Here is a 27,223-nt window from a genome sequence, read left to right as displayed (position 1 = left end):
ATATGTGGCAGAAGTAGGCAGGGAAAGGACTGTGGTGTCACAGCATGAAGGCAAGCAGACCCTTGCTGGACACCTGCAGGCAGGCGGCTAGGAGGGAAACGGTCTATGAGGTGTCTACAGGAAAGGAGCTGGCTGAGCTGAGAAGTAGGAGGGGAAAAGATGGAGTGGGTAATCAGAAAGAAAAAGGAGAGAAAAAGGATGCCTGAGAAGATTTAGACTGGTCAGATAAACAGTGAGATGTCAGGGACTGGATGAAGCATTTGAAATGCACCCTTCATAAATATTTTGTCTGTCTTATCTCAGACTAATTTATTTTATGGACATGGAGATCTGTTCCTGCTGATGTATTGAGATAATTATCAGGCAACCTTATTGGGTTTTTGAACTGTTTCTTAAGCAGGAATTCTCAACATTTCTTGAGGGCCTGTTCTGGTTTTCTACATTTCCCTATGTTTGAAGACATAAATCACCAAGTCACTATTATTTCTGTGCTATCTATCAGGAAATTTCCAGGTGATTTTCTCTTGCCTTCAGCAGCTATGGAAGCTATTGCTACCCAGTGGGCTCATGGTCCAATCACATGTTGTGCCAGTTGCCCCAAGAAAAAGGCTAGAAATTGTGGACAAGAGAGTTGGGAGTAACCAAGAGGCAAACATCCAGCTACTTTCCAAACATGTTACTCCTGAGCAAATAATACAGAGCAAATAACTGCTTAAAGTAATTTGGCTTTTATTCTACTTCTTTTCATCTATAAGCTATTCACAAAAATTAACGATTTGCTCAAAAAAACCCACAAAAGTGACATTAAGTTCCAGAGAGCATAAAGTTCAGGAGGTCCTTTCAGTTAGTGCAGTGGCAACCTTCCCCTCCAACATAGCTGCCCCCAGGAAAGGGAGTCTCCAAGGGATAGCAACCCACTTCCTTTCTGGCTTAATCCTCATTGCCAGCACCATGGAAGGCAAAGCTTTTCTAGCTGAGGGTAGGTTTTGTGTGACGAAGCTACAAGTACAAACATGATAACCAAGAGAGATGTTTTATCTGGTAGGTATTTATTGATAGTAAGAGATAAAATCTGTCACTTAAAAAGCATACAGGCTTCCTGCTGATAGTACTGCACTTGCTTGATCAACCACTTGCTATCCAGCCCTTTGTCCTTGTTTGCATCTGAGAATAGTCAGGAGGGATCAGACTGCCAGGACAGGTACCTGAACGGACTTGCAAGGTACACCATACGTGAACAAAGATGTCACTGTCTGACTACACAAGACAGCATGCTTAGCTATGTAAGGAAAGAGTGTAAGAGACTTCTTTTATTCAGGAACAGTCTTAGGAGATTGTCCAAAGGTATCTCCAGGGGGACTGCATGCAGAGTGTCTCCATTTCTCTGAAGATATCCTTTCCCTAATAGCTGCCTTTGAGAAGTTTTGCTGTGGTGGAAGGCCTGTGTGTGCAATGGTCTGTAAGGAAACTGGTCTTGGCACAAACATAAATGCCTGTGACATGCAACTGAGTTACTTGTGCTTACCAATGTAGCTCATGATAATAGTTATGACAATGTAAAATGGAGACTCTTAATGAAGTGGTTTTGTGTACAAGAAGCTGCAAGCATAGAAGTCTTCTCATTACTTTAAGCAGGCTTTACTATTAATGCACATTATTTTGACCTTTAAGAGCTTCAGGCTCAACAAAAGGTTCAATACCATCCATAGTTTGCTCAACTGAATAAGGCACAGTAGGAAGAACTTACTTCATTAAAAGAGAAGAATCATACCTCTTACTCTGTAAAACTTACTCTTTGGGGGTTTTTGCAATCTAAATCTACTCAGTACATGCATATGTTTGTGTGGCTTTAAGAAAAATGTTTTTACAATATCAGACACTGTAATCCATTACTATAAATGCTACTTTGGCAATTGCACATCAGCAATATTTTTTAATTCTGATGGAAATGTGAAGTAAACTTGCCAGCGCTAAGTCCAGGGCCTAAGCAAAAGCCCTGCCATGAGCGGTAGTGGCAAGTGCAGCTCTGCCTAACGAAGAGCCTCGGGCCCTGATTCAGAGCCGGCCAGAGCTGATGCACACAGTCTCATCAGCTGCGGTGGACTTCACAGCAGAGCTTACATTTGGTAGAGCAAGGTTCGAAATACGTCCTGCCCAAGAGTTGACACATTTTGACATATCCCCTGGCAATAAGCAAAATGAACCGTAACATGTCTTATTTGCTCTGTACATTGCAGGGCCTTATGCTGACAAGGGTGACAGTCTCCCCCTGGCATTTGAGCCGCCCGGCCTCGCACTCAGTCATGGTCCGACGGGCAGCAGAGCCAGTCACTTCAGCACAGATCTGGATGCCTCCCTCCTCGCACAGCCCATCTTCGTCACAAACACAGCTGTTGGATTGTGCTAAGCAAAAACACACAGGAAAAACACTCAGGATGGCATCCAACTCAACAAAAAACAGACTAAAATGTTTCCAGCAAAACTGTGGGATTGACAGCAATTTTCTGGAGGGGACTCAGTACAAGAAAGACATGGACCTGTTGGAGCAGGTCCAGAGGAGGGTCACCAAAATGATCAGAAGGATGGAGCACCTCTCCTGTGAGGACAGGCTGAGAGAGTTGGGTTTGTTTAGCCTGGAGAAGAGAAGGCTCTGGGGAGACCTTATTGGAGCCTTTCAGTACTTAAAGTAGGCTTGTAAGAAAGACGGGGACACACTTGAGTAGAGCCTGTAGCGATAGGACAAGGGGTAATGGTGTTAAACTAAAAGAGGGTAGATTTGGACTAGATAGAAGGAAGAAATTTTTTATGATGAGGGTGGTGAAACACTGGAACAGGTTGCCCAGAGAGATGGTAGATGCCCCATCCCTGGAAACATTCAAGATCAGGTTGGACGGGGCTCTGACCAACCTGGTCTAGTTGAAGATGTCCCTGCTCATTGGACTAGATGACCTTTACAGGTCTCTTCCAACCAAAACCATTCTCTGATTCTATGATTCTTTTCCTAACCAGAAGTAACATTAGCTGATATTCAGGTTCAGTGGAAAAACTAGAAGTGGAAATGAGTGGTGCACTGCTGGGGCTTCCTCTGCTTAGAGAGGTTGATTGTGTATATGGGAAAAGCTTGCTCAAGGTGTCTGAGATACTGCTCTCAAAGACTTCTGTGATGTTACTGCTTGAACCAGTTCATGTATCTACTACTCGAGAGTCCAGATAACATGTAAGATGAGAGATCTGTCCTTGGACAGTAATAAACTGATCATGCAGACACTTACAACTGGTATCTTTATTTATATACAGGCAGTTTCTCTAAGATCAGACGATCTACTCCTACAAATAAATGTGCATAGTTCTATCAGTGACAACAGCTAAATAATCAGATAAAAAGAGGGTCCCATCTGAGATTTATTTTTCATAACTGTGTCTTTGTTTTGGTGTTGTATGGGGTGGGTTTTTTGCCTGTGTTTGTCTCAGCTGAAGCTCCAGACAGTTTCAATTATCTTTTTTTGTTATTATTTTTGTCTGTTCAACCCTGTTAGACAAAACAGATGAACTCCTATCAAGTAATCTTTTTTATTTTCAAAATATGACAATAACTGTGCCTCTATCTAGGGCACTTCTAAAAACCTAATTTACTTCTTTATGTTCCCATTTCTGGCAAGCCTCCATTAAATGCAATGTAGTGTAGGATACTCACGGAAATTAGATCAGGGAATTTGAAAACTTCCACTGCAGACAGATTAGAGAAGACTGGGACTATTTCCTCTGAGGGAAGAGACACTCACCTTTATCATAATATGAGAAACTGGGGATAGGCAGTGAAGTACAAACAAAAGTGGCTTTCCTAGGTAGTATAGAATAAGACATTCAATGTGTTGCCACAAAATCCTGCAGGGGAGACTGCTCAGCAAATTTCAGAAAAGGATTAGCTATTCCTGTGGGCAGTAAGGATTCCCACAATTACTGTGTTAAGGAGTTTGGAACAGGTGGATACAGTGAAAAAAGAGTAGGGCAAGGGTTTCACCCCAAAATTCCAGAGGACCAGCAGGGTAACTCGCTTAACAGGGACTAGGAATAAGCTTTAACTGTAGATAGTGCATTTTGTTACGATATCCTGCAGGATTTTCTTTTCTATGGTTGGAGCTTCCTGGCATGTTTGGACACCATCACCGGGCTGATCGTTTGAACCAGCTTAGCAGTGCCTGGTGCTTCTGGGAGCATGTGGAGATACCATACCAGGACAGACCTGCAGCTAATTTGTAACTGGGGATAAAGACTTCATTTTGGTCATATAAACAATTTTGCTTACAGTTGTGAAGAATCTCTTACCATCACATTTTTCCCATGAACGGCACGATCCACATGATATTTTAGCTGCCTGAGGTATTTTGCAGTTTTCTGCATTAGTAAGAGAATATTTTCTGCCCATGCACTCCAAGGCATGCATCTTGCAAACAGTTAAAGGTGTGTTTCTCTTGGTTCTTTGATCTGTAGCACAGGTGTCCAGGGAAGGGCTGAAAACAAAAGCAGGGATCGCACTATTTAAATGTGCTTTATCTTGGTACCTTTTAAAAAAAGCTGAGGGAGTGGAAAACATTCAGGGTCCAGTTGCAATTTCCCTGTTCATTGAAGTACATCGTAGGAGTGCAGCAAGTGAACTTGAGACATAGACATGTGAATAATTCAGACTCCTTCCTTTTCCACAGGATACTGCACCTCAGCAAAGACAGGATCTGTTCCCTCTGAAGGACAGGGGTATTACTGGGTATTTGCCATTGGCCTCAGTAGAGACCTCTCTCAGTGAGAGCAAGACTTCAGTTAAAAAGTGTTCAGATCTCAATTATTCTCTAATATATTACACACACATGCACCTAAGTGCATACACAGAAAACATTTCATATACGTATAATGATATATACACACATGCACATATATTAAAATATAAGTATTTCTTAATTGTAAGACCTTAGAATATACTTGAAGACCTTTGCTGTCCTTTAAAAGCCTCAGCTTTACTAAATAAAATGTTATGATCCACCATCAGAGACCAAAAATATTTCTGGAAATACACATACATCTCCACAGAAATTTTATGAAAAATCTGCTCTATTTATCCAGGGAACTTGCTTGTTTATTTCTTGAAATTCAGATATTGTTCTAACACCCACAAAAATTAGCTTGTAAAAGTGGTAATAACAATTCTTGGACAACCTTAAACAGCGTTTGTTTTGAGGACAGTTCCGCAGAGTTGCCATCATTTGTGTTTGTCCTGGTTTCAGCTGGGATAGAGTTAATTTTCATTCTAGTAGCTGGTATAGTGTTATATTTTGGATTTAGTATGAGAATAATATAGATAACACACTGACATTTTCAGCTGTTGCTAAGTAGTATTTGTACTAAGTCAAGAATTTTTCCGCTTCTCATGCCCAGTCAGCAAGAAGGCTGGAGGGGCGCAAGATGTTGGGACAGGACACAGCCAGGACAGCTGACCCAAACTGGCCAAAGGGACATTCCATACCATGTGACATCATGTCCAGTACATAAACTGGGGGGGAAGTTGGCCGGGGGGTGGGAGGGGTGGGGAGTAGATCACTGCTCAGGAACTGACTGGGCATCAGTTGGCGAATGGTGAGCAATTGCATTGTACACCCTTTTTTTTTTTTAATATTCCAATCCTTTTATTATTATTGTCATTTTACTATTGTTATTATTATAATTATTATTTTGTTCCTTTCTGTCCCATTAAACTGTTCTTTTCTCAGCCCTTTTTCTTTCCTGAGTCTCTCCCCCATCCCACCAGGGGCAGAGTGAGCAAGCAGCTGCATGGTGCTTCGTTGCTGGCTGGGGTTAAACCATGACAGTGTTTCATGCTGTAAAGTGTAGTATGGGAGGAAAAAGCCTTTCCATTATTTCTAGATTTTAATGTCAAACCCCAAGCTTCTCCACTTGTTCTCAATGCCATCACTGGTATCTGCATGGAGTGAACAAAAAAAATGCTTCTCCTGAGCAGGGCATACCTGTGCTCTCCAGGATGCGCTTTACAGCCACACGTAAGGTGCTGCGCAGGGTACAAAAGAGCAGAGATGTGCTCCCAAGGGACAGAGAGCTTTGAAATATGGCTCCAAAGATTATTTTCAGCACAGATCCTCCTTCTGAGCTCACAAACACTCCCACAGAAACTTCCAGTGTCTAATGGGTCAGTTCTGAGTGTCAACCTCAGCTAAATAGGTGTTTGGTGGGGAGGAGAGGTTGACAAGGAACAAGCAAATGACCCTAATGAGTTTCACATGGCTGCCTGAAGGGGAGGATAACAGTCCCTATGAAAGTGGCTTGTCAGAGTAGGGAAGAGGAATTTGGAGGAGGGAAGGTCTAGTAAGAAAGTCCTGACTCAAACCTTGCTCACTTGCTGGCCAAGTGTTAAGGCAATTTTTCCTTTTTTTTTTTTTGCTTCCCCTTGGAATTAGGAAGTGGGGTTTGGTAGATCTATAAGTAAGGCACTGAGGAAAAGTGCCTGCTCCAAGCTTTAGGAATGGTTCTTTGAGAGATGATTTTGAAGCCACTTAAAAGAGCTGGCTTTACAGAAAGTTTAATCTACCTGTAACATAGTGCACCTTTAAGATATTTAAAATTTGGCACAGAGTTTATCAGCTGAGCTTAAAAACTTTGCTGCATCTATCTGCAACCAAATATGTCTTTAAAGATTAACTGTATTACATCTCCTACTTAAGTTAGCATCCTCATCTGCAGTTGGTCCCTTTACTGCTGTGCTTAGTCAAAATACAGGCCACTAAATCCCTCAGTTTGTTGCCTGAATTTTCCTTAATGCTCTTCTGTTAACATAAAGAATGAGGTTAACCCTCTTATTCTGAGGCACAACAAGAGGATGGCTCAATGGATACGCAGCACCAAGCAGCTGATAAAGGAAGCCTTTTTCTGCATTATATTGTTTTCTTGTCTGGCTGCACAGCCTATGAGTTAGCAGTGCACTGATTTATAATGTTAACATTATATTTGCAGACACAGGTGTGAGAGGAACTTCATCTTTAAATAACATCTTAAATTTGGAAGAACAAGGTGTGATCCAGGGAAAGCATCTAATCTATCATTAAGTTGTTTATTATGTTTAAAATTGTTCAGAGGCCACCTTTGTTTGCCTGAGTGATAAATCTCAGTATCTGAGTCTTAAGGTCAAAAACTTATATACAAGGCATCTTAATTTAGCTGAAAAGATTAAGGCCAGGCAAAAGTGCACTAACCTGTCTGCTTTGCACCACTTTTGCAATACCTAAAACAGGGGAGGGAGGCTGATTTAACCAGCTGCCAAAGGTTGAACCCAGGGAGTTCACGGTCCATATTACTAACCTCTAGCTACAGTATAAACCCTCAAGCTGTTTTGAGAGTGCTTCATATATTTGCTATGGCTGGGTCAGCTGGGAGTAAGCCAGTGGAAGTCAACATATTCAGATGCATAAGAAAAAGGATGGAGAATCTGTACTCATACAAGAAATTAGTAATTTGCACTCATTGCTGAGGAAGGATATTACAGGGCTGGGAGCATCACAGCAGTGCAATAAAAAATATTAGAGGCAAGGAAGAATCCTTGTGTAAAGTGAATGTGAGAAATTCAATACCTTTTACCTGAAAAAGAAGGCTTGGATAAGAACAAGCTTTTACTAAAGCACATATGGGGAGAAATTAAATAGCAGATATAAGTCAGCAGATACGTTTTTTCCCTTTCACCTACAATGAGAGGCAGGCAACTTTCAGTGAAACTAAAAAGTAAAAAATTCAGCATGCTGGAAATTATTTTAACTTCTTAAAATTATATTCAAGACCATAAGTTTTAATATAACACAGGCCAAGAACTCTTAAGAGATACATAGATGCTATGCAAATAAGTGTGTGGGGAAAAAAGAGGGGATAGTATTTAAAAATCATGAAATACCATGTTTCAGTCTTTAGCTACTGAGGTTTCATCTCTATTAACACACTAACTGTGCTCTGACCCCTTCCTTGCACTGGGGCCAATTCACACAGAATAACTGCTGTCCATACTGTTAAACTCTCTTCGCCCCCAGAAGATAGGGAACACATCAGACTGCCTGTTAGGAATGGTCCCTGACCCTAGTAACTTCTGCATGGTGCCTGGGAATTATCTGGAGTTGGCCCTTGCCAAAGCTATACCAGAAGCTGCTTTAGCAGTTTAGCAGCTCTGGTGCCCAGGATCGTGATTGATGAGGGTAAGATGTAGGCTAAGGCACCACGTCATGAGGACAAATTACCCCTCATCAGCCTGTTGTGGGGTTCTTGTGCTGTCCCTGGAAGTCCCTTGCTAGTCTCTTGGAAACTGAAAGGATGTAGGATGGATCTGAAACCATGGTGTTTCTGAATTCCCACGTGAACTCTTGTTCCCAGCTCTCTTCCGAGCAGAGGCTGCTGCTGAAAGTCACTGCCACAGCAAAGCAAGCCAAGTTCTGCTCTCTGAGGAAGGACCAAGATATGCTTACATGCTTTATTCCTACAGCCTTAACAGGCTGGCAGATTAGTCTGCTTTGACAGCTGATGATTTATCTTTCTATTATTAGATGTGTTATTTCAAGACAGAGTGAAAAGATGGCATCAGGTAACAGAAATGACTGTTATCTATCTTCCTGCCATTTTAAACATAATTATAAAAAATAGAAACATGCAAGTAGTAGATTAATTATAACTGAAGCTTGAATGCATAACTAAATGTAACCAATTTAACCTCCAAGGTTATTGTAACTCTGCCCAAGACCTTCCTAGCATTATGGACTCCCGTTTTCTTCTGTGTAACTAACCTCAACACACCCATACCTCACTTCAATGAGTATTGAGACAAAAAGAGTAGGACCAGATTATTTAACATATTTAGGTATTTAAGGACAAGAATAGAGTGTTAGCAGCGTTGTTATAAACCTGGCACTTATCTTCACATACAAGACGATGGCCTCAGACCCTAGGGAAGTCCCCAGTGGATCTACAAAGCTCACCAATTTTAATTTTAAGATGTTCAAAGTATGCTAATTTTGGCTTAGAACCAGAGTTACCATGCAGGCTGATGGAAAGTACACATCCTCCACTGAGAAGTTCTGCTACCTTGAAATCACTTGAGACAACTTCAAATTTTCTTCCTCCTACTACACAAGGATAAGATAAATTTGGTCTGTTATCCTGGAGTTTCCAAACTGCTCAGCTCTGCTGTGACATAAACCTGGCCACATTTCAGATCCAAAGCTCACACCCACTGTGATGACTTTATGGGAGACTTCGTCTAGTCTATGCAACCAGCCCAGATGTTGGAGTGCTGAGCTCTTTGGCACATCTGGCCATCAGCACCAGGTGGTCTCAGGTGTATTCTTGCTCCTCCTCTATTTTGGTTCTCTTACCTCCATGTCTAGCAAAGAACTGAGAGAGTTACTCGTTTCCTTGCGTTTCTCCTGCATTGCTTATTGCAGAATATAGGCTTAGATCAAACAGGAAACAATAAACTCTGGTCTGCAAGTTATGAGGTCAGGAAGGGTGACGTGACTTGTCTGTGCAAACTGCTGTGTAAATGGGAGATTAGATTATTGTGCCCTTCATGACTCTCCAGTCTCTCACCAGGGAAAAGAAATCTGCTTTATTTCACTGTCTTACTGCTTTGATGGTTTATGTCCCAAGGGCCTCTGTTCTAACTTTTCCTCAATCTTCTAAATCTTCAAAATATCATTTTATCTTTTTCCAGCTACTTCACAGATCAAGTGGAGCTGAAATTATCCCTTCACCTTCTGTCATCCAACCAAATTCCATCACTGCTAAAACCCACTGACAGCTCTGACAAGGCAGGTAAGTGATGAACAGGGCATTGATTGAGCTGTAAAACAAACAAAGTATAATGCCTCTTTCTCATATGAGTAAAGCTTTCTCATCTGTCATGGGCTGAGGACTTAAGAATTTAATTGGTCTTGAATAAAGTGAGAAAGTCATTGACAAATTGAGCCCGAACTTACCTACACTCATAGGGCATTTTGCACACACACTGTGACTGATGCACTTTCTCCCATGGCTGACATTTAGGCTCTGTCACTTCTGGTTTCACACTGGGCACTGAGGTAGAAGAACAGAGACAGTGCTATTAAGGGTCAGAAAAACAAGGGCTGTTAAAGGTCTACTCTGAAATTATCCTATCAGCTGAGCTTAAAAGGCACTGAATTATACAAGCACGACATAAAGTCATATTCTGCATGTTCAATAAAAGTATCTACTGCATGGAAGGAATCAACACTATTAAAAAGATATGATACACTTTGCAAAGTTACTGTTCAGTAATTTATCCATGGGTCATGAGTCAGATGGAAGGAGACAGGTACTATGTCCAAGCTTAAACATTCATCTCATTTCTGTAGCAGCTGTTTGTTTCTGCTAAACTTAGCAGTGCTGAATCATAGCTAGCAAAAGCTTCATCATTAGGTTTCAGAGTTACTGGCTTTACTACTGTCACTAGAAAACCTACGGCTCCAAAGTCCTATGTAGAAATGTGAACCTGAATATCTTTATACACTAATGATAATGAAAACTGCAAGTTCCATCATTAGTCCTAAATCTGCACTAACTTTACAAATAAAAGCAATAGTGATTCTTCAGGAATTTTCATGATTGCACATGTACTGTTCTTTGAGTGCTAAGTTGTATGCCAAGTTTGAAAATGAAATAGGCCTTTGCTAAACATTCCTCTGGAGATTTCTGTATCAAGTAATGGCGAGACTTTGCTAAAGCTGTATGGGCATAATTTCTGAGAAAGCTTTATCCTGATTTGTTCTTTAGATTAGGTGTCTGTAGTTTCCTACTTTAACATGAAACTTTAATAACTCTGAAAATTGTTGCCTTTAAAAAGAAATTTTTTTAAAATCTCCTTTAAGGATTAAGACTTGCTGAGCAAAATAGACATGCAGAAATTGCCGGAGAAGGGGGGAAAAAAAAAAAGAGAGAGAGTTGCAGTGCATTGCAATACAGACAGCAGGCATAACCCTGTCTTCCTGCAGAGGGGAAACTTCCACCAAAAATCACTGTATTGCCACCACGCCTAGGGCTGTTGGTTGTGCAGTTGACTGTTACTGACACTACCACTGACTAAATACTCTCATCCAAACATATGTGTGCCACTGTGACTGTGTATACATATCTTCTTAGTTTTTACCCTTCTTATCTCATATTCCTTGGTTTTTAAACTGTTGTTCTAATTGTTATTCTAATCTAATTGTTGTGACTTTTTTGTTTTTTAACTTTTGTACTAATGTAATGCTCCCATACAGCCAGGAACAAGATGTTTCTAAAAATGGAGGCATTTGAAACTTGTTTTAATAATTACTGGAATTTGAATACATAATGTAACAAAAACCAATGAAAATCAGTCACTAAGGCTAAAGCCTAATGAGTAATTGGCAGCAGTACTTCAGCATCGGTACTCTAGCACTTCAGCAGCAGTAAGCTGCTTATGTACAGCTATGTTACTCCTGAAACCCTTACGCTTCCTGTGCATGTGGATATGACGCAGCAGCAGATGACTTACACTGAGAATCTCACAGGGCTGTTGCCTTGTGAGGTCCAAGCCTGACTGTCACCTGCCTCTTCCCTCAAGTCAGGCAACCTCAGGCAACAGATGGCTGGTAAGGAGAGGGCAGACATGAAATGTAGGGGACATGCCTGGTCTTCTACAGCAGTGGCTGTTGTTCCCAAGCAAGTGTCTCCCTTGGGGTATGAGAACGTCAGGGACTTTGGGTGAGGATGTGACTGGCCTGAAGCAGCAAGCTGCTTGGATGTCTGTATGTCACTGACCAGCATCGTGGGAGTGCACAAGAGAAAGCCTTGTCTGCCTTCCACAGCTGGAAAGGGTGACTTAGAGCTGCTGTATGCTATAGCCCATTTCCCTCTCTGCCAGTGCCTGCCAATATCAACCCAGTGCTTAAACAGCTGTTACCATGAACTTGAATGAGCATTTCCCCCTTGCTTCCAGTTTCTGGAGGTTTACTCCATATCAGTTTTGTGACTGTCAGATAAGCAAAAGAAGACATCTAGCCCTGTCCTTCTCTGCCATGAGAGGCTCTGGTGCACTGAACAACTTCCAGATAGCAAAGCTGTATCTCTAAGGTGCAGCTCACCTGGTGGTGGTGTTACAGAACATGGGTGGAAAGTGAAGTATACTTGGGTGGCAGAATAGGCAGCGTACATCCCAGGCAATCTCTTAAAATGTTGTTAGTGACGATACTTGATATCGGCAGGGGAGTGGGAAGCAAAAAGTCATAAGGAAAACTCACAAGAAATGTCTCAGGGCTGTTTGAACAGCCCACAGAAAACACATGCTTATGTTTTCTGCACTTCCTGCTGGTGATAGAAGTAGAGCTTCTCTATCACTATATCAGCTATAGCTCTATCTATATCTTATCTACACAAGCCATAGTCTGTCCAGGAAAGAAACTCCTGCACTGCACTTGGAGGAGTGCAATGGCTTACCTGGTCTCTTGCACTGGATAGTCTTCATGTCAGGAGACCACTTGAGACTGGGCTCACACAAAATGGAGCGTGCCCCTTCTAAATGCATGCCGTGTGGACAAGACAGAGTTATTCTCTCACCAATCTCATATACAGGTTTCCATGGCTCTCCCTGCAAACCCCCCTCCAGGACAGGCAGGAGACAAGCAGTTTCTAAGGATTGAAGCATTTGAGATAGTCACAGTGAATCAGTGGACTGCAGAAAGCAGTCACATATTTTATCTTCTCCTAAATTCCTTAACAAATTGAGGGGTAAGGTTACCTGATTTTCATGTAGAAATGTATCAATCATGTTATCACAGGATATTAACTCATCACACCAGCCAAATGTATGCAATACCAAGGACAGAGTGACAATATCTTCTACTGCCTGCAGGTCCAGCCCTAGCTTGAAGAAGGCTTCTCTGTTCTTAGGACCCATGCTTCTGTTGAGGGTTCATACTAGAGAGTAACATCCTAGTAGAGAGAGGTCATACACACAGGACCCTGGGAGACCATGTAGCCATACACAAAGAAATGGCATTTAAACTGTGTGGCCTAGCATTTGTGGGCAGTCACTCCTGTTTGGAAGGACAAAAGGATGGTGTTGAACTGCAGGTCTGAAAATTCCCAAGTCTATATGGTGTGTGGATTGTCCGGCTCATAGTTCACAAGCGAGTTTCACCATGTCTAGTGCACACAGGCGACTCATGGGGGGTTACCAAAGTGACCCAGCCTTGGGTTGCCTTGAGGCCCTGTCTCTCTGCAGAGACAACCCACAGGGAGCTGTGTAGGCAGCTTAGCCCTGGGCTTTCTGATAAACCCTAAAGTAAACAGGGCAGTGGCTGCACCATTCAAAGAACCAAAACCTGGACTGAGCCTTGAAGTCCCTTAGCAAATAGTATGCCCCGAGTCTCAATCCAACCACTATCCAGTTGCTGAGGAAGCAAGGTAAAAAAAAACCCAAAACCTGGAGGGTTTCAGCTTCAGTTTCAAATGACAACCTTGTGTATTCAAACAATCACAGACCAATAAAGGAAAGATAAGGGAAAACTCCACTCAGATATGCATAATCCATTTAGGCATATATCATAATCCACTCAGACATAGTCATACACACCATTCCACAAGTCAGGGGATTAAAAACTCTAAGATTCAGGTTGGAAAGGGGGGGAGTTACTTCTCTAACTATACCATTGGCTTGCGAAGGAAACCCTTCCCCCCCCTTGATTGGGATGCCGGTCAAGGTAACTTCCCTGGGATTGAGAGCCCTTACCTGGAGGGGTAAGTGAATATTGTTTATGCTTTAAGTTTGTAAATGTGTTTGTGGTTGTCTGTGAATTGCTTGTGGTTGTAATAATGTACTACTCTTGCCTTAAAAAATTGCAATAGTGCATTCCTCCATTGTATCTGTAAAACCCGCAATAGTGGCGTGTTAAGTCTGTAAGTGAAGTTCAAATAAGTTGTTTGCTTGAACCTTGCAGTTAAGTCTGCCAATGAAGTTCAAGTCATTTGCTTGAACCTTGCAGTTAAATCTGCAATTGAAGTTCAAGTCATTTGCTTGAACCTTGCAGTTAAGTCCTTTTCCGTCACATGTGGTCACACTCAAAGTTGACTTACAAATAAAATGTGCAGGGAAAAAAAAACAACCCTAATGGTTACTGACTAGGTTAGAGGAAAAGAGTGAAGTGGGGAGATCATCCAAGATGTAACGCGATCCTTGGCATTGTGTTCTTAAGACAAGACAGTTATTTGAGAACTTTGTGGTTGCCCAGTGCTGCCCATCGGACCTTTTCCTCAGCTGGCTTTAGACATTGACTCATTCCCATGGCTCTTGGATATAGCCACAGGACTGAATTAGCAACAAAGTTTGTTTCCACAGGAAGTAATTCCTGGACTGGAATTTAGTCTCCCTTACTTCCAGCCTTCCTTAAAACCAGAGTTTATGGGCATGTTTCGCTTTCAGTATTACAATATCTGGATTCAAAATAAAAGTCAATTTAGACCTGATTATGTCTAGGGAACTGGGAAATGCAGGTGTGCATTTTTCCCCCATTGTTCTTGGAAAGCAGATGTTCAGACATGTTTCACTGGAATTCAGGAGTTGTATTTCAAAACAAGAATCAGTTGGACATACCCTGGCAATATTGGTCTCCAACTTGCCACTGCAGATTACTGCCACACTTAGCAACAGGATCACCAACAAGAGAATATCCATGTCTGCAAGCGTAAACAATGCTTTTCCCAACAGGGTATGAGTTTTCAGCATTCTGAAAGAAAAGAAACAGGTGAAATTTTGGATATACAATCTAGGAACCACCAGCAGTGTTGAACTCCCTTCGATTGTGGGATGCAGTAGTGGAGGATAGTGAGTATTGCCACTCTACAATGCACTAACGAGAGTGTCTAGAATACTGGGGCCAATCCTGGTTATCAATAGTTGTAAATATGACCAAAATGGAGACAATGCTGTAAATAAGTTGGTAGAATACAGAATATTTGGGCTATCTTAACATAGCAAAGGGAGGGTTAGAGTTGAAGGTACCCTGTGACAGGGTTCTGGCAGTGGTACGTCAGTGACGGAAGAGCGCTCTCCTGCCAGTGCATAAGCTGACTGCAAATATGGCTGTTATTAAGCATTAGAGGGGGAACATAAGCTCTTGAACAGAATTCTGGGGGGATCAATTCCAATTGCTAATTCTTAGTATGGCATGTTATCATCTTGCTAAAGGTTAATGTGATATGGTCACTCAAAAGAGCTGGACTTGAAGACGTCTTTTCTCATTTTATATCCCACTGTCTTCTAAGGAGAGGTCTTATGAAAAATGGAGACTACTCCACAAATTGCAGGGTTTTACCTTTAGTTTGTGAACCAAAAATATCAATAGAGGAGACAACTATTGATTACCCCCAAAAAATCACTGGCAAAAGAGGGAGGACAAAATTTTGCATCTTGCCTCAGGCTGCAGTCGTGCAGAGGCAACGAATGGATTTTGAACTAATCCTTTTATCTATACATCGAGCAAAAAGATGCTGGACAGCCTTGTAAGATGGAGAAGGCATAATCCATTCCTCCAAGGGAGGAATCTAGTCTGCCGTGTTAAATAGGCCCAAGTTACAGTGACCCAAATACCATGCCAGATCATAGTTTCACCAGAGAACAAGGAAGTGCAATGGTGATTTACAGGGCATATACTGAAGATTCCTAAAATCTGTTTATAATTTTATTACGGACTTGCTGGATGACATTGGACAGTTTCCCTTCTGTGCTGTTTTTTCTCTAGTTTCCTGTGCTTTAATATGTAATTCATGTTGCTCAGAACATTTTTAATATTTATTTTAGGGTAAAGGACAAGTAGATTACATTTGTCTGTAAGTACCATGGTCCAGAAAAGCAAAGATTTTGTTCTGGTTTTGGGGGTGGGGCTTTTTTGGTTTTCCTTTATTTCTAGTAAGAAGTCTTGGCTAATGTCACGGAAACTTCAGCTAGGGAGAAATGCTGAGAGAGCTGCTATACAGAAGCTCTGATACTAAGCTTGCCAAGATAAATACAAATTTGCAAGTGATTATCTGTATTAACTGTAATAGAGACACTGCAGGTAGGGATAGGACAGATAACAGAGTAAGAGAAATAACTTACTTGAACAAATCCGTTTTCCAAGAGAGGAGGAGGTGAACAGAATTCTGTAGGAGTTATGGATAAATCAAAACAGTGTGGTTCAATCAAGCTATGAAGCAAACAAAAGTACAATTTAGTTTGAATTTAGTCTCCCTTCCTTTCAAAATTCTACACTTCTCAGTGAAGCCCATTTTCAGGACTATTATGTGTCCCATTTACATCACAATTATACTTAAATCAGGCACTGCCAGGCTATCTGAGAGAGTGCTAAATAGAATGATGTCAAGTTTACTGGCTTTTACCCCATTTTCTACTCCTACCTTGCATCAGATTCACAGCTTCTGAATTTCATTTTGTTCCAACTTAAATATGAAAGCTCAGTAAGTGATCTTCTGCCTGAATTCAATAGCTTATGCACCCTTCTGAAATAAATTTTTAAATCTTCCAATAGTCGTGCTCCAAATGTTTTTTTCTCCTTACCGAAAATGCTGCAACTCTTCATCTTCACATGGTCTGCTTTCATGCTGCTCTCCTATGCAGGCCTTCCCACCACCATGCGGGGAGGGGTTGTTGCAGGTTCGACTCCTTGATTTCCGTCCCCCTGAACAAGGACTCCAGGAAGACCAGCAGCTCCAGTGTCCATCAACAACACCTATGCAACATTTGGGAATATTTCACTTCAAACCACCCTGTAGGTGTTTCAAAGGCACAGACTGTTCAAAGCTAGTGGTGGTCCAAATTGTGCTGTTACAGAGAATTCCAGATTGCAATGATCTAATCTTTCACCTTTCCCAAACTTGCCTTTTATGTAAGTATAATTCCATGGAGTCTATATATTATCAGAGTCTGAGAGAACATAAAAATAGCTATCAGCTACAACTAAATACAAACTCAAAAAGCAAAAATTTTTGAAGTTATTGATACTCATTAATTTAGTATGCACACTTATTTATAGAAGGTTACATTTTGAGCAGTTAGTATTGTCCACCGCATTTAACAACAATAATAAAAACAGTTCTTTGCTAAGTACTGTTTGGACATGTAAAGCAACGGCTTAGGCTCAGCATGACCCTCTGCATGCTGCATGTCTGCAGCGATATCTGACCCAGGCAGCCACTGCACACCAGACACTCATTCAGGGTGTGCAGTGGGACAGACAGACTCTGGAAGCAGGAAAGCACATTTTGCCATTTCTAAACTCTCATGAGTTCAGAGAGTGCTGACCTGGCTGATCTTGCACAAGAGTTCCCAGCTCACAAGCTGCTCCAAAGGTGTAAGGCTTGCAGTAACACACACACTGAGTCCCTTCCACGGCTGCCTCACCACCATTCTGGCAAGGCTGACATTTGCAGGGATCATTTTCAGCCATATATTCTTCAATGGCTTGTTTTAGGTAATGCTTTTTGACTGACGAGCAGGGCACTTCCTTTACCAGCTCATATAATGGAGTTAGCTACACACGGCAGAGAAACATTTACATTAAATGGTTATAAGCAGGATATAAGAGTTTATAAGCACATTTTATCATGCAAAATAATTTGTGATGTATGCTCTTGCACATGGGAGTTGACAGATGCCCTAATTTGCTAGCTAGCTAGCTAAAATCTTATGTTAGTATTTAATATTAACCTTTTTCTGGAAAGTCAGCTCTGCATAACAGCATCCCGTAAAGCTAGTGGTAGATTAGTCATGTTTAAACCTATTGGAGCTACGACATTATGGTTGAGATAAAAGTGTAACACAGACTACCAATGTTCAGTAACCTGAATTCTCACCCAGCTATTCACAGCCTTAAAAGCTGGGCATTTAAACAACCCATTATGATATTTCATTGAGCAGTGATTGAAGGTAACATTAAGTGAAAACATTTTGCCTATCTATTGACTATTTTATGACATTCCGTGCTTTTACATTTAAATGAAAACTTCCTGCCAGAAATCGTTTGGGTCTATAGCATTCTGCAGTATGTGGGCAGTTCCCAAAAGGGACTTAGACAAGGTAGCAGTGAATATGGCCATGCCCAGCTGTGAAGCATCTAGCTTCTAGACTCTCCAGTTATGCTAAACTTCTGGATGCAGAGAGAAGGAGGAGGGATTAAAGGGATACACAGAGGTTGGCAAGCTGAGTGGAAGCCACACAGACCTGCCAGTATGCATTTCAGGAAAGGGGCTATCTCAAATCTGGGCTTTCTCCAATACTAGGGTGGTCCTCTATTCTTAAGCAGAACTCCACTAAAGTCACTGAGGGCTGTTAAGATTGTAGGTATTGACCTGCCAAAGGACTTAGACTCGTGATGCAGCTGACATCATATGGCATTTTCTTCCTGTGAACATTTCTTTTCTTTTTTATAAAGTGACCTGTAAACAAAATGATTGCAGACTACATCCTGATTAATCACCAGCTATAGCTTAATCATTTCTTCCCTAGAGGTGATCCCATCTGCTCATCTCTGCTTCAGGAAAACAGCCTTACCTTTTGTTTAATTACTCTGGGATAGTCTGTCACTGATCTGGCCCAAAAGGAGTATCTCTGACTGTTCCCAGCAGGATTATTCAGCTCTAGATAACTAAGGCCAGCAACAGCACCTGGGCTTCCTCCTTCTATGTAGGGGTCTCCTTTAATCTTATTACCACTGCTTCCTGTAGATTCAGCATGGAAAATACAGAAAATACCAGCATTGCTATATTTACAAATGGAAATAGAAACAATACATGCAAAAATTATGCTAGCAAGTAGTGAAAGGACTCATTAGTGCAGGTCAACCACCTGTGCCTGGATAAATAGCTCCTACATTGATAATATATAAGAAGTATCTGGTTTTGCAGGTCTCTTGGCAGCCCTGATTTAGGGTGTCCAGAAAAGAACTAGTTACTGGGAAACCATTAGCAATGATTGATGAGCGTTGGAGAGCCTTTTAAACCAGGCACTTGATGTCTGGGTTCAACATGTTAAGATAGAGTTCAACAAAGCTATCAACACCTGCTCCTCATTTTGACAGCTGTTTAGGAGGAGATGAAAGATGGAGACATGACAACTGTATGAGTCACTGTTCAACATTTACCTGAAGAAGTCTGTAGCAGTTCATCCAGTTTGGAGCACTTTGTTTTCTTCTTCTTCACAATGAATGCGTTCCAGCCTGATGTGGTACACTCATACATGTCTGTTATGCTCATACCTGCAGATAATTCATCCATTAACAACACTGTACACAGAAAGTATGTTGGATTAATTTCCAAGTTTCCCATTGACTTGAGATGTCATGAAGTATTATGCCTAAATTAGAAGGCAACCAACTAGCACATCCTGTAGGAAGGTCCACACATTGCTAAAGCCTATGGATGGAGGCTGAGAGATGGGAGGTGTATCTGGAAAAAGTTTATTGTTTCTTTCATCTCTTTTCTCAGCAGTCCCTAATTCTACAGCACTGCTCCACATGGAGTGCCATCATATGTGTCACTCTGATGTTTGCTCTGTTTGTAATTTATTCTCCTTTACACAGTTTTACTCAACCTTCATCTCCAAGTAACTTTTAAGTTTTAACATTATTTGAGATTTATATTGGCACTAGATTTCAAGTTTAGCCTGATGAGGTCCTGAACCAACTATCAAATCTTTGCTACCCAGAGCACTGCAGGTCACAGATGTAGATCTAGAACTAAATGTTGTGGTTTGAGCACTTTTTCTAACCTTCTTTCTTTTGCTCATGAAAAGAATGTGATTAGTAGAAGTCTCTTACTTTATTTGAAATATTAGCTGGAAGAACATGCAAATCAATTTTTATTTTTGTTTATTCACTTTGTTTCTTGTAACAAATACTCTAGTACTCTACCTTCTGCTTTCATTTTGTCAGTATCCATATAAAAAATTACTTTGTAATGTCCTCCTAGAGATCCAGAGTGTAAGAAATGAGTCCCAAAACGTTCAATAAGTCTTCGGTAGATGTTGTACTCATAGATGACTGGAAGGTTGGCCAGTTCCTTCCAGAAGGGCTCCGCAAGAGTGAGAAAGTCTGGGCGGTTGTTAATAAACTGAGCAACTTCCACACTGTTCTCAACAACCATCAGCTGCTTACTCTGGGGGAGGGAAAAGCCATCAGTCATGCTCTGTGTCACTATCAGGGTGGTTCCTACTAGCCAGATGACATGCACGCTATGTTGGCTACAAACCAAGAGATTTACAGAGCTGTTAGATACGTCTAAGCAACTCAGTGAATGCAAAAAGAATACCCTGAAGTTAGGAAATATCTTTTGGACCTTTATTTGTAATTGCTGCAACATCTTTCTTTTCCTCCTGCATACATGAAAGCCAGCATAAGAACAAATAAGAATGGAAAATACAACTCTTCAGAGCTAATGGTATTTTCCAACACCAGAAGCTTGGCAGTAGCAGGTTAACAAGCCTTGTCTGAAAGCAAATGAGAGGCACTACAAAGGTCATCTTTGCACCGTTTTGTCTAGAGGAGCCTTTCTTTGTAAGGGGCTCTAGCCATTTTGAGAATTCTGCTGAATTATAAAATCCTATATGCCTTTACAATAGTGTTCACCTCAGCCTCCCAATGTTGCTTTTGAACTTTGTTATGCTAAGTTTCAAAATATGTCATTGTTAGTGTGATAACATGAGCTTGGGGGCCATAAAATGTATAAATTTGTTACTTGCTTTCATTTGCTATAAGGTAGAGTTGATGATACTTCATAACTGATAGTTACTCTCAAATTATTTCTCTAATGCTCCTTTTTAAATAAGTCAAAGGCATAAGCACTGTGACCTCCTGGCTGTTTAAGACAACAGACCTCTCAATGGAGTTGTACTAATGGAAAATATATTTTAAAATAAATTAACTTTAATCACAGAATTTTTTTGCTCCAAGATACTGACAGAGGTAATAGGGGGGGAAAAAAGGGGGGGAGGGGGCAGTAAATTATTAGAAGAAAATGGAAAAAAATAATCAATTATGAGAAGAAGCAAATGTTTTTCTTCCTCAAATAGGGAGGAAAACAGCTGGGAAATAAATAAATTACTAAGAGATAAAATGGAGAAAATAAAAACAGCAGCCAACTCTTCTTAATTGATAACCAAACCAGTGATCTCTTTGTAAAGTTTTTATGGGATTTTTTCTGTCATGCACTTTGTGCCAAAATATCTGGATAAAATAGTATTTGCTTCTCACTATAAAAGCACATGAAAAAAATGATGAAAATGTTTATGCAAAATGCTAAGCCACAGTGGCAACTTATACATACCTTTTGACTATGTTGCAGAATTTTATTCTGTGAATAACTGTGTCCACTGTTTGATTTTTCATACCTCTCTGTGTGTTTCATATAAGACCAGCTGCTGTTGAAAAACTCATAACTGAAATCATTCTGAATTTTAACCTAGAAGATGAAAGATAGAATTCTGTATAAAGGGCTTCATGAAGGATGTTAAAAATAGTAACTTACAGAGTAAAGCAAGTCCTTCCTGATGCAAAAAATCCGATGTGTTGTTCAGGCTGAATCCATTTCAGATTTCATAAAAAGTACTGAACATGATTGGAAAAGTATTACTTGTATATGTTTTTTTATATATTTGCATATTAAGTATTTACATTATGATGGATTAAGGATTACATTAAGGATTGCTTGGCATGCCTTTGATAAATGTGAGACAAACCGTATCTCTGAGACAGTGACTTCAAACAAAGCCTATCTCTGGAAGATCTCCGCAAAGAACCCCAAAGCCTAGCCTTGTGCACATAACATTTCTTAGGGTGATTCAGGCCACTACTTATGCTAAAGAGATGGCTTTACATTCAATCTAACTGTGAAAGTATTAGAAATCACATTTAAGGAATTACAGGGGTTTTTCCTTTCACTTTAGCAAGATATACACCAGTTTGTATTTCAAAATAATAAGCAACTGCAGAGAGGGAAGAGGTGTCATTCAGCTGCGTTTAGGGAAGTCTACTTGCCAAGAGACCCTACAATCTTTCCATCATTCTCCCAGTTTTAATCATGACTCTAAATATAAAGCTGTCCTTAATGGAAACATACCTGGAAAGTATAAGCAAGAACACTTTCACTCAGCCTGTAGTATTCTCTCCCATCGCCACTAAAGACCTTTCTGCACTGTCCTCCAAAGCTTTTTGTATGAATGACTCTTCCCCTAGTCTCACCAGTAATGGCATCAAAGCTATGAGAAGAAAAACATGAAAGATCATTAAGACAGAGAAGTAGCAAATTATTTTACAGGAGGCAAAAATTACCAAGCAATTATAACTGAATGCTGTATCTGCAGATTAAGATCATAAGCTGTTTTACCCAAGAAAAGGGGATATCAACTGATAGACTTCTATACCTGCAGAACTGTAATGTCTATAGCATGTTACGATATGGAAACCAAAATGTTGCCCTTGATTTGCCAACAAAAATGAACACGTATCAATATCTCTTAACATGAAGTCATTCATGTCTATCACAACTGATTTTATTAAGTTTTATTGTTCCAGTAATTAATGGAACACAGAAACAACAGAGCATCCTTTCCAAAATGTTTTCTGTATTGTATCTGAATTATAGCACATATCAGGTGATACAACTACACTAGAGAAACTTAAGATAATTATTTTGCTAGGTTGTAGATGGGCTATATAAACAGAAACCCATATGGATCCACAATACTAAATGCAACAGCTATGAGCAAAAAGAATGAGCCTTGCTCGCTCATTTTTTCCAAGCTGATGATCATGTGTTATTGGTTAACATTCATTTCATAAAAGATGTTTTTCAATAGCAGGAATGAAAGATAAAAGGCTTTATTCTGTGCTTCAGATCAAAGGGCCTGTACATCCTGGCTGTACACAGCCGCTGGCATCATGGAGGCTGTTGTACTGAACACTTCTACATATGGGATGTTTTACCATAGGCCCAGGAAGCCTATCTGTACAGCCAGAGCTTGTAAATACAACAGAAATGTAAATGCATTTGGCACCAGTACTACTGAGCTTAGCACAGAACATTACCCTGTTCCTGTAAGTTCTGAATTTGGAGGTGTTTTGTCAATATCACATACAGTCGTCTTCTCTTCACATCGATCTTCATCTGCACCATCTTCCTCACAATCCTGATCTCCATTGCACACAAGAGATCTACTAATGCACTGACCTAAATCAGAGCAAAAATGTAAGGGGAAAGGAGAAGTGTTTGTTCATTTAAAAATAAATCACCTAAAATTAAAGTGAAGACCCACTTATCTACTACATTAATGAACTTGTTCACTCCTATGATGAACAGGAGGGCTTATGAAACAACACTAAATGTAGACATAAAGAAATAATGTATAGTAGACTTGAGGGAACCGCAGCCATTCAAGGCTTATGATCTATTAATAAAACAGTTGACTTCTAAATTTATTTCCTGAGCTTTCATCCTTTGACCCTATCACTTGTGATTGACTGTGATCATCTCTCTGGCAGCACCAAAACATGTTTATCATGTTTCTCTGTGCTAAACATCTACCTACTGAGATGATGTGCTTTTTTTGTGAAGGTAATGGAAGCTGCTTGGATACGAGGAGTGTTCTGGGGAGCATTAGTTTCCATGACCCAGGTGATTTCCAAGATGTTTGGGTATAGCCTAGAACAGCTTTGAACAATCACATCTGAGGTTGCATTCCTTAATTACCTTCTCATAATGAAAAAAACTGTACTCTGGGGCAAATCAATAAGGCAGAATGACTTAGAGAGGCTACCAGGGCTACAGCATATTATCTGCAAAGCTCTGCAATACTACAGATGAAATTAAAAACATGCATAGTTGAGGCTGGAAAAAAAGGAAACATACACCTAAATCAAATTTATCTGTAGGTCAAGGGTTCTGCAAAGCCATTGCCCATTTATTAAAGTTTGAAGATAACAAGGTTATCTTCTTAACTCTATGACCAGAAAACGGTGAAAAAGATCTTGGATGGTACCTGAGAAACACCTGAACCGATCACCACAGCCATCCTCTGTTGGGCATCCCCTTGTGGGGGTGCATGGTCTTGTTTCAAAGGCATCCCCAGAGCAGGGGTTTCCCCCATACTGGCCATAAACTGCTACTGTCCGTCTCCGAATCTGAATGCAAATCAAGGGAGATCTTAGAAAATCCAAATGCAAAGCAGGAATAGTTTACTAGTGTCAAGACAATGCTACCACTCTACTGTTATAAGGAAATGAGACATTCACTATTTTTTTCTGAGAACAACGACACTTGGTATTACCACAATATGGTCACACTCACAATAGAAAGACAACTATTTTATCTATAAGGTCTTTAGACTGATGCATAAGCTTGGCTGGTTTGTTCAAAAATGTAATATGTAACTGAAACCAAGAGAAAGCTGCTGACAAATTTCAGGTTTGTTTTACATTTTTAATAGGACCAATCATGCCTGAATTTCCTAAAGTTCTTCAAAGTAAACAATGTCATTAAGGAAGATGATAAAATCTAACATCAAGAAGGCTACTTTTTGCTTCTAAAAAGAATAAGTACTGACTCATGGTGCACATTTAATTTTGACTGATCCCCCCCTAATTGATGCAACATCAAAATAAATGAGAAGGAAAATCAAAAGCAAGAGTCTTGCACATCAATAGAGTTGCACTGTAAAAAGCATCAACTTGTTTTCATTGAGGATAATACTTTGCAACCAAGTTTTTTTTTCCTTGAGACATGACTCCACCAATGAAAAATCAGCAGAATTGGTATAAACTACCATCAGTGGAGGAATGTCTCAGTTTACCGAACAGTTCAGCTGAGCCTTTTGGAACTGTCACCAAAATAAAAAGTGCACAAACTATTTTACAACATTAATATCATAGCTTTGAAAGGGAACACACTGGGGACAGACTGGAGGATTTCTCTTCTGAGTTCTTTGTTCCTCTACCTCCTTGTTCTGCTGGGGCTTTTGTCTGACATCTGATTTGGGCTTTTAAAGATACAGTGACTCCTTAATTACTGGGAAAAGAAGTATATGCTTATGAAGTCATGAGTACAGAAAAGATGTGTCCATCTATACCTGTTTTTGAGTACAGCCATCACACTCGGACCAGGGACCAAAAGAATTCCAGTGGCAATGGACTGGAGGGGAAGAGCTATTCCAGTAGTATTTTTTGCATTTGGGAAAAACAAACAAACAAACAAACAAACAAACAAAACAAAAAAAACCACAAAACCAAAACCAAACAAACAAAAAACAAAACAGGAAAATCATCAAGGATTTCCATCCATAAACATTAGTGCAAAACTTTCCTAAACAGCAAGGCAGGCCTTCAATAACAATTAGGGGTATGATCAGGCTTCTTCTAAAGCCACTTGGATTTGCTTTTCATGTGTAAGAATTAAATCAGCCCCAGCTTGGGCTTTCTGATCACTGAAAAGAAGAAACTAGATACGTTCACCTAGCCTGAAGATCAGCAAGCACTTTGTGCAACCATAACGCAACCTTCAAAGACCAGCTTCAAATTGCAAAGCAGGGAGAGGCTGGACCACGCGTGGAGATCGGCAGGGAGCTGCCCGGGGCTCTGCGTGCCGTGGCGTGCGGCAGACCTGCCCACGGCAGCTCTCAAACACCCAGTTTGCTGGTGGGAGGCACCGAGGGTGCTACCTGCCCCTCAGATCAGGGCTGGCTTGGGGTAAGCTGCGCTGTCTTTCTCAGATGTGCGTTGCTGTGGCTCACACCACCGCTGTGTGCTTTTTTCCCGAAGGGCGGCCAACTTCTCTGGGCAGAGGCAAGGGACACCATAATGCCTCACTCTTGTCACCACTGATGGCAGTGGCAGCACTGGCAATAAACGGTGCCTCCTCTCCCAGGAAATGTATCTGAAGGCCCCTATAAGCCCTGCCCCATGTCACGCACCAGAAGTTGTCTGTTAAATTACACATGCTTAGTCTTCAGCATGTGATTTACTAAAGAAATATTCACCTGGAAAAATTGGGAAAGAAGCCTGAAACTTCCAGCAGCAGAAAAATCCCCAGCACCTGAAAAAAGAGGAGCAAAAGCAAACTTACTTTATTTTTCTGCTTTTTCCATGAGCTCATGCAGCTGTTCTAATTTTCTGCAATCTTTATACTAGTCAGCTTGAGAAATAAAGCAGTGTCACACTGATTTTCCTCAGCTTTGTTGTACAAGCTGTTGGTTTTTAGTTTTCTTCTTTCTTACAATATCGCCCAATTACATTTTCAACTAAGTACTTCTCCATATAAATTAATATTTGATTGTACTTGCCATATTCACTTCATCAGTACAAATTAAGTAAGCAATTGTCTTACCTTCATGTTAGAGGAAATACTCAGATATCCAGCAATTACCAGGGAAAAGCACTTCCACTCAATTCAGCAACCAAAGGAGTCAGTCAGTCTGTCTGCTACTGTATGTCTCTTCTCACTGTGCCTTGCTATTCTGCTTTTCCTTCCCTAAAAAGGCTGAATATTGCCAAGGAATTTCAATCTTAACCCATCTAGTCCTCTCCAGGGAAACAGCCTGCTTTGGGAGCTGCTCAGTGTTTTTAAGACACATAAATCAAGGCTTGGATGTACTGACTGGGGCTGGCACAAAGTTGTGAAGAGTGCTTACTGGAACAACAATCATCTTTTCCTTATCTTCTCTCTCACAGTTTCTTTCCTCTGGACAAGACTTTTCAGAAATCCCAAGCCAGTCCTGGTGTCACACAGAGTACACCACAGCTGAGTCCCTGGCTTTGGTAAGGAAAGCTGCTGTAGAATTCGGCTGATGTTGCTAAGGTTTAATATTGATCATGAATCTTCAGTTCCACTTCTGCAGTCATGCTGATTTTTGTGTATCAGTTCTCACACGGAAAATCAGCTCATGGATCTGAATGCAAGTTTTGCCCAATTCTGGCATGGTCCTGCCTGTGAAAGACTTCCCGAGATCATACACAGCCCCTAGTTTCAATGACACACCAACAGCTGGCTTTTTGTGGGGATGCTCTTACACCAGTAAGAGCACTTCACTTTCTCTTTCCTCACCCTGCCATGGCCTCTTATTTTTTTCTTTTGACTTTTTTTCACTTTCCAGAGCTGATCCATTCCAGTAACA

At 40.7% G+C, this 27,223-nt stretch overlaps 1 protein-coding gene across 1 annotated transcript; it reads right to left on the bottom strand.

The window, feature by feature from the left end:
• Window positions 1–712: 712 nt before the first annotated feature.
• C7 (complement C7) lies at window positions 713–26,661 on the bottom strand. The gene is made up of 18 exons (XM_069777048.1): window positions 26,437–26,661; window positions 26,090–26,145; window positions 25,184–25,259; window positions 24,098–24,239; window positions 23,148–23,289; window positions 22,180–22,318; window positions 21,388–21,522; window positions 19,977–20,220; window positions 19,209–19,322; window positions 18,620–18,786; window positions 17,372–17,600; window positions 16,628–16,799; window positions 16,169–16,256; window positions 14,666–14,798; window positions 12,511–12,702; window positions 10,011–10,107; window positions 4,327–4,511; window positions 713–2,403 (listed from the first exon to the last, which is right to left on the bottom strand). The coding sequence occupies exons 1-18, from the start codon at window positions 26,440–26,442 to the stop codon at window positions 2,216–2,218; spliced, it is 2,505 nt and encodes an 834-aa protein (XP_069633149.1). The 5' UTR covers window positions 26,443–26,661; the 3' UTR covers window positions 713–2,215.
• Window positions 26,662–27,223: the final 562 nt, after the last annotated feature.

Source organism: Haliaeetus albicilla, chromosome Z (genome assembly GCF_947461875.1).
Source record: "Haliaeetus albicilla chromosome Z, bHalAlb1.1, whole genome shotgun sequence".
Lineage (NCBI taxonomy): Eukaryota > Metazoa > Chordata > Aves > Accipitriformes > Accipitridae > Haliaeetus > Haliaeetus albicilla.
This window is presented reverse-complemented; position numbering and strand designations above follow the sequence as displayed.

Coding starts and splice junctions, on each gene's coding strand:
- C7 (XM_069777048.1), bottom strand. Junction 19,323..19,976: donor TGACAAAATGAAAGCAGAAG/GTAGAGTACTAG, acceptor AATTATCTGCAG/GTATGAGCATAACAGACATG. Junction 16,257..16,627: donor GAAGAGTTGCAGCATTTTCG/GTAAGGAGAAAA, acceptor TTTGCTTCATAG/CTTGATTGAACCACACTGTT.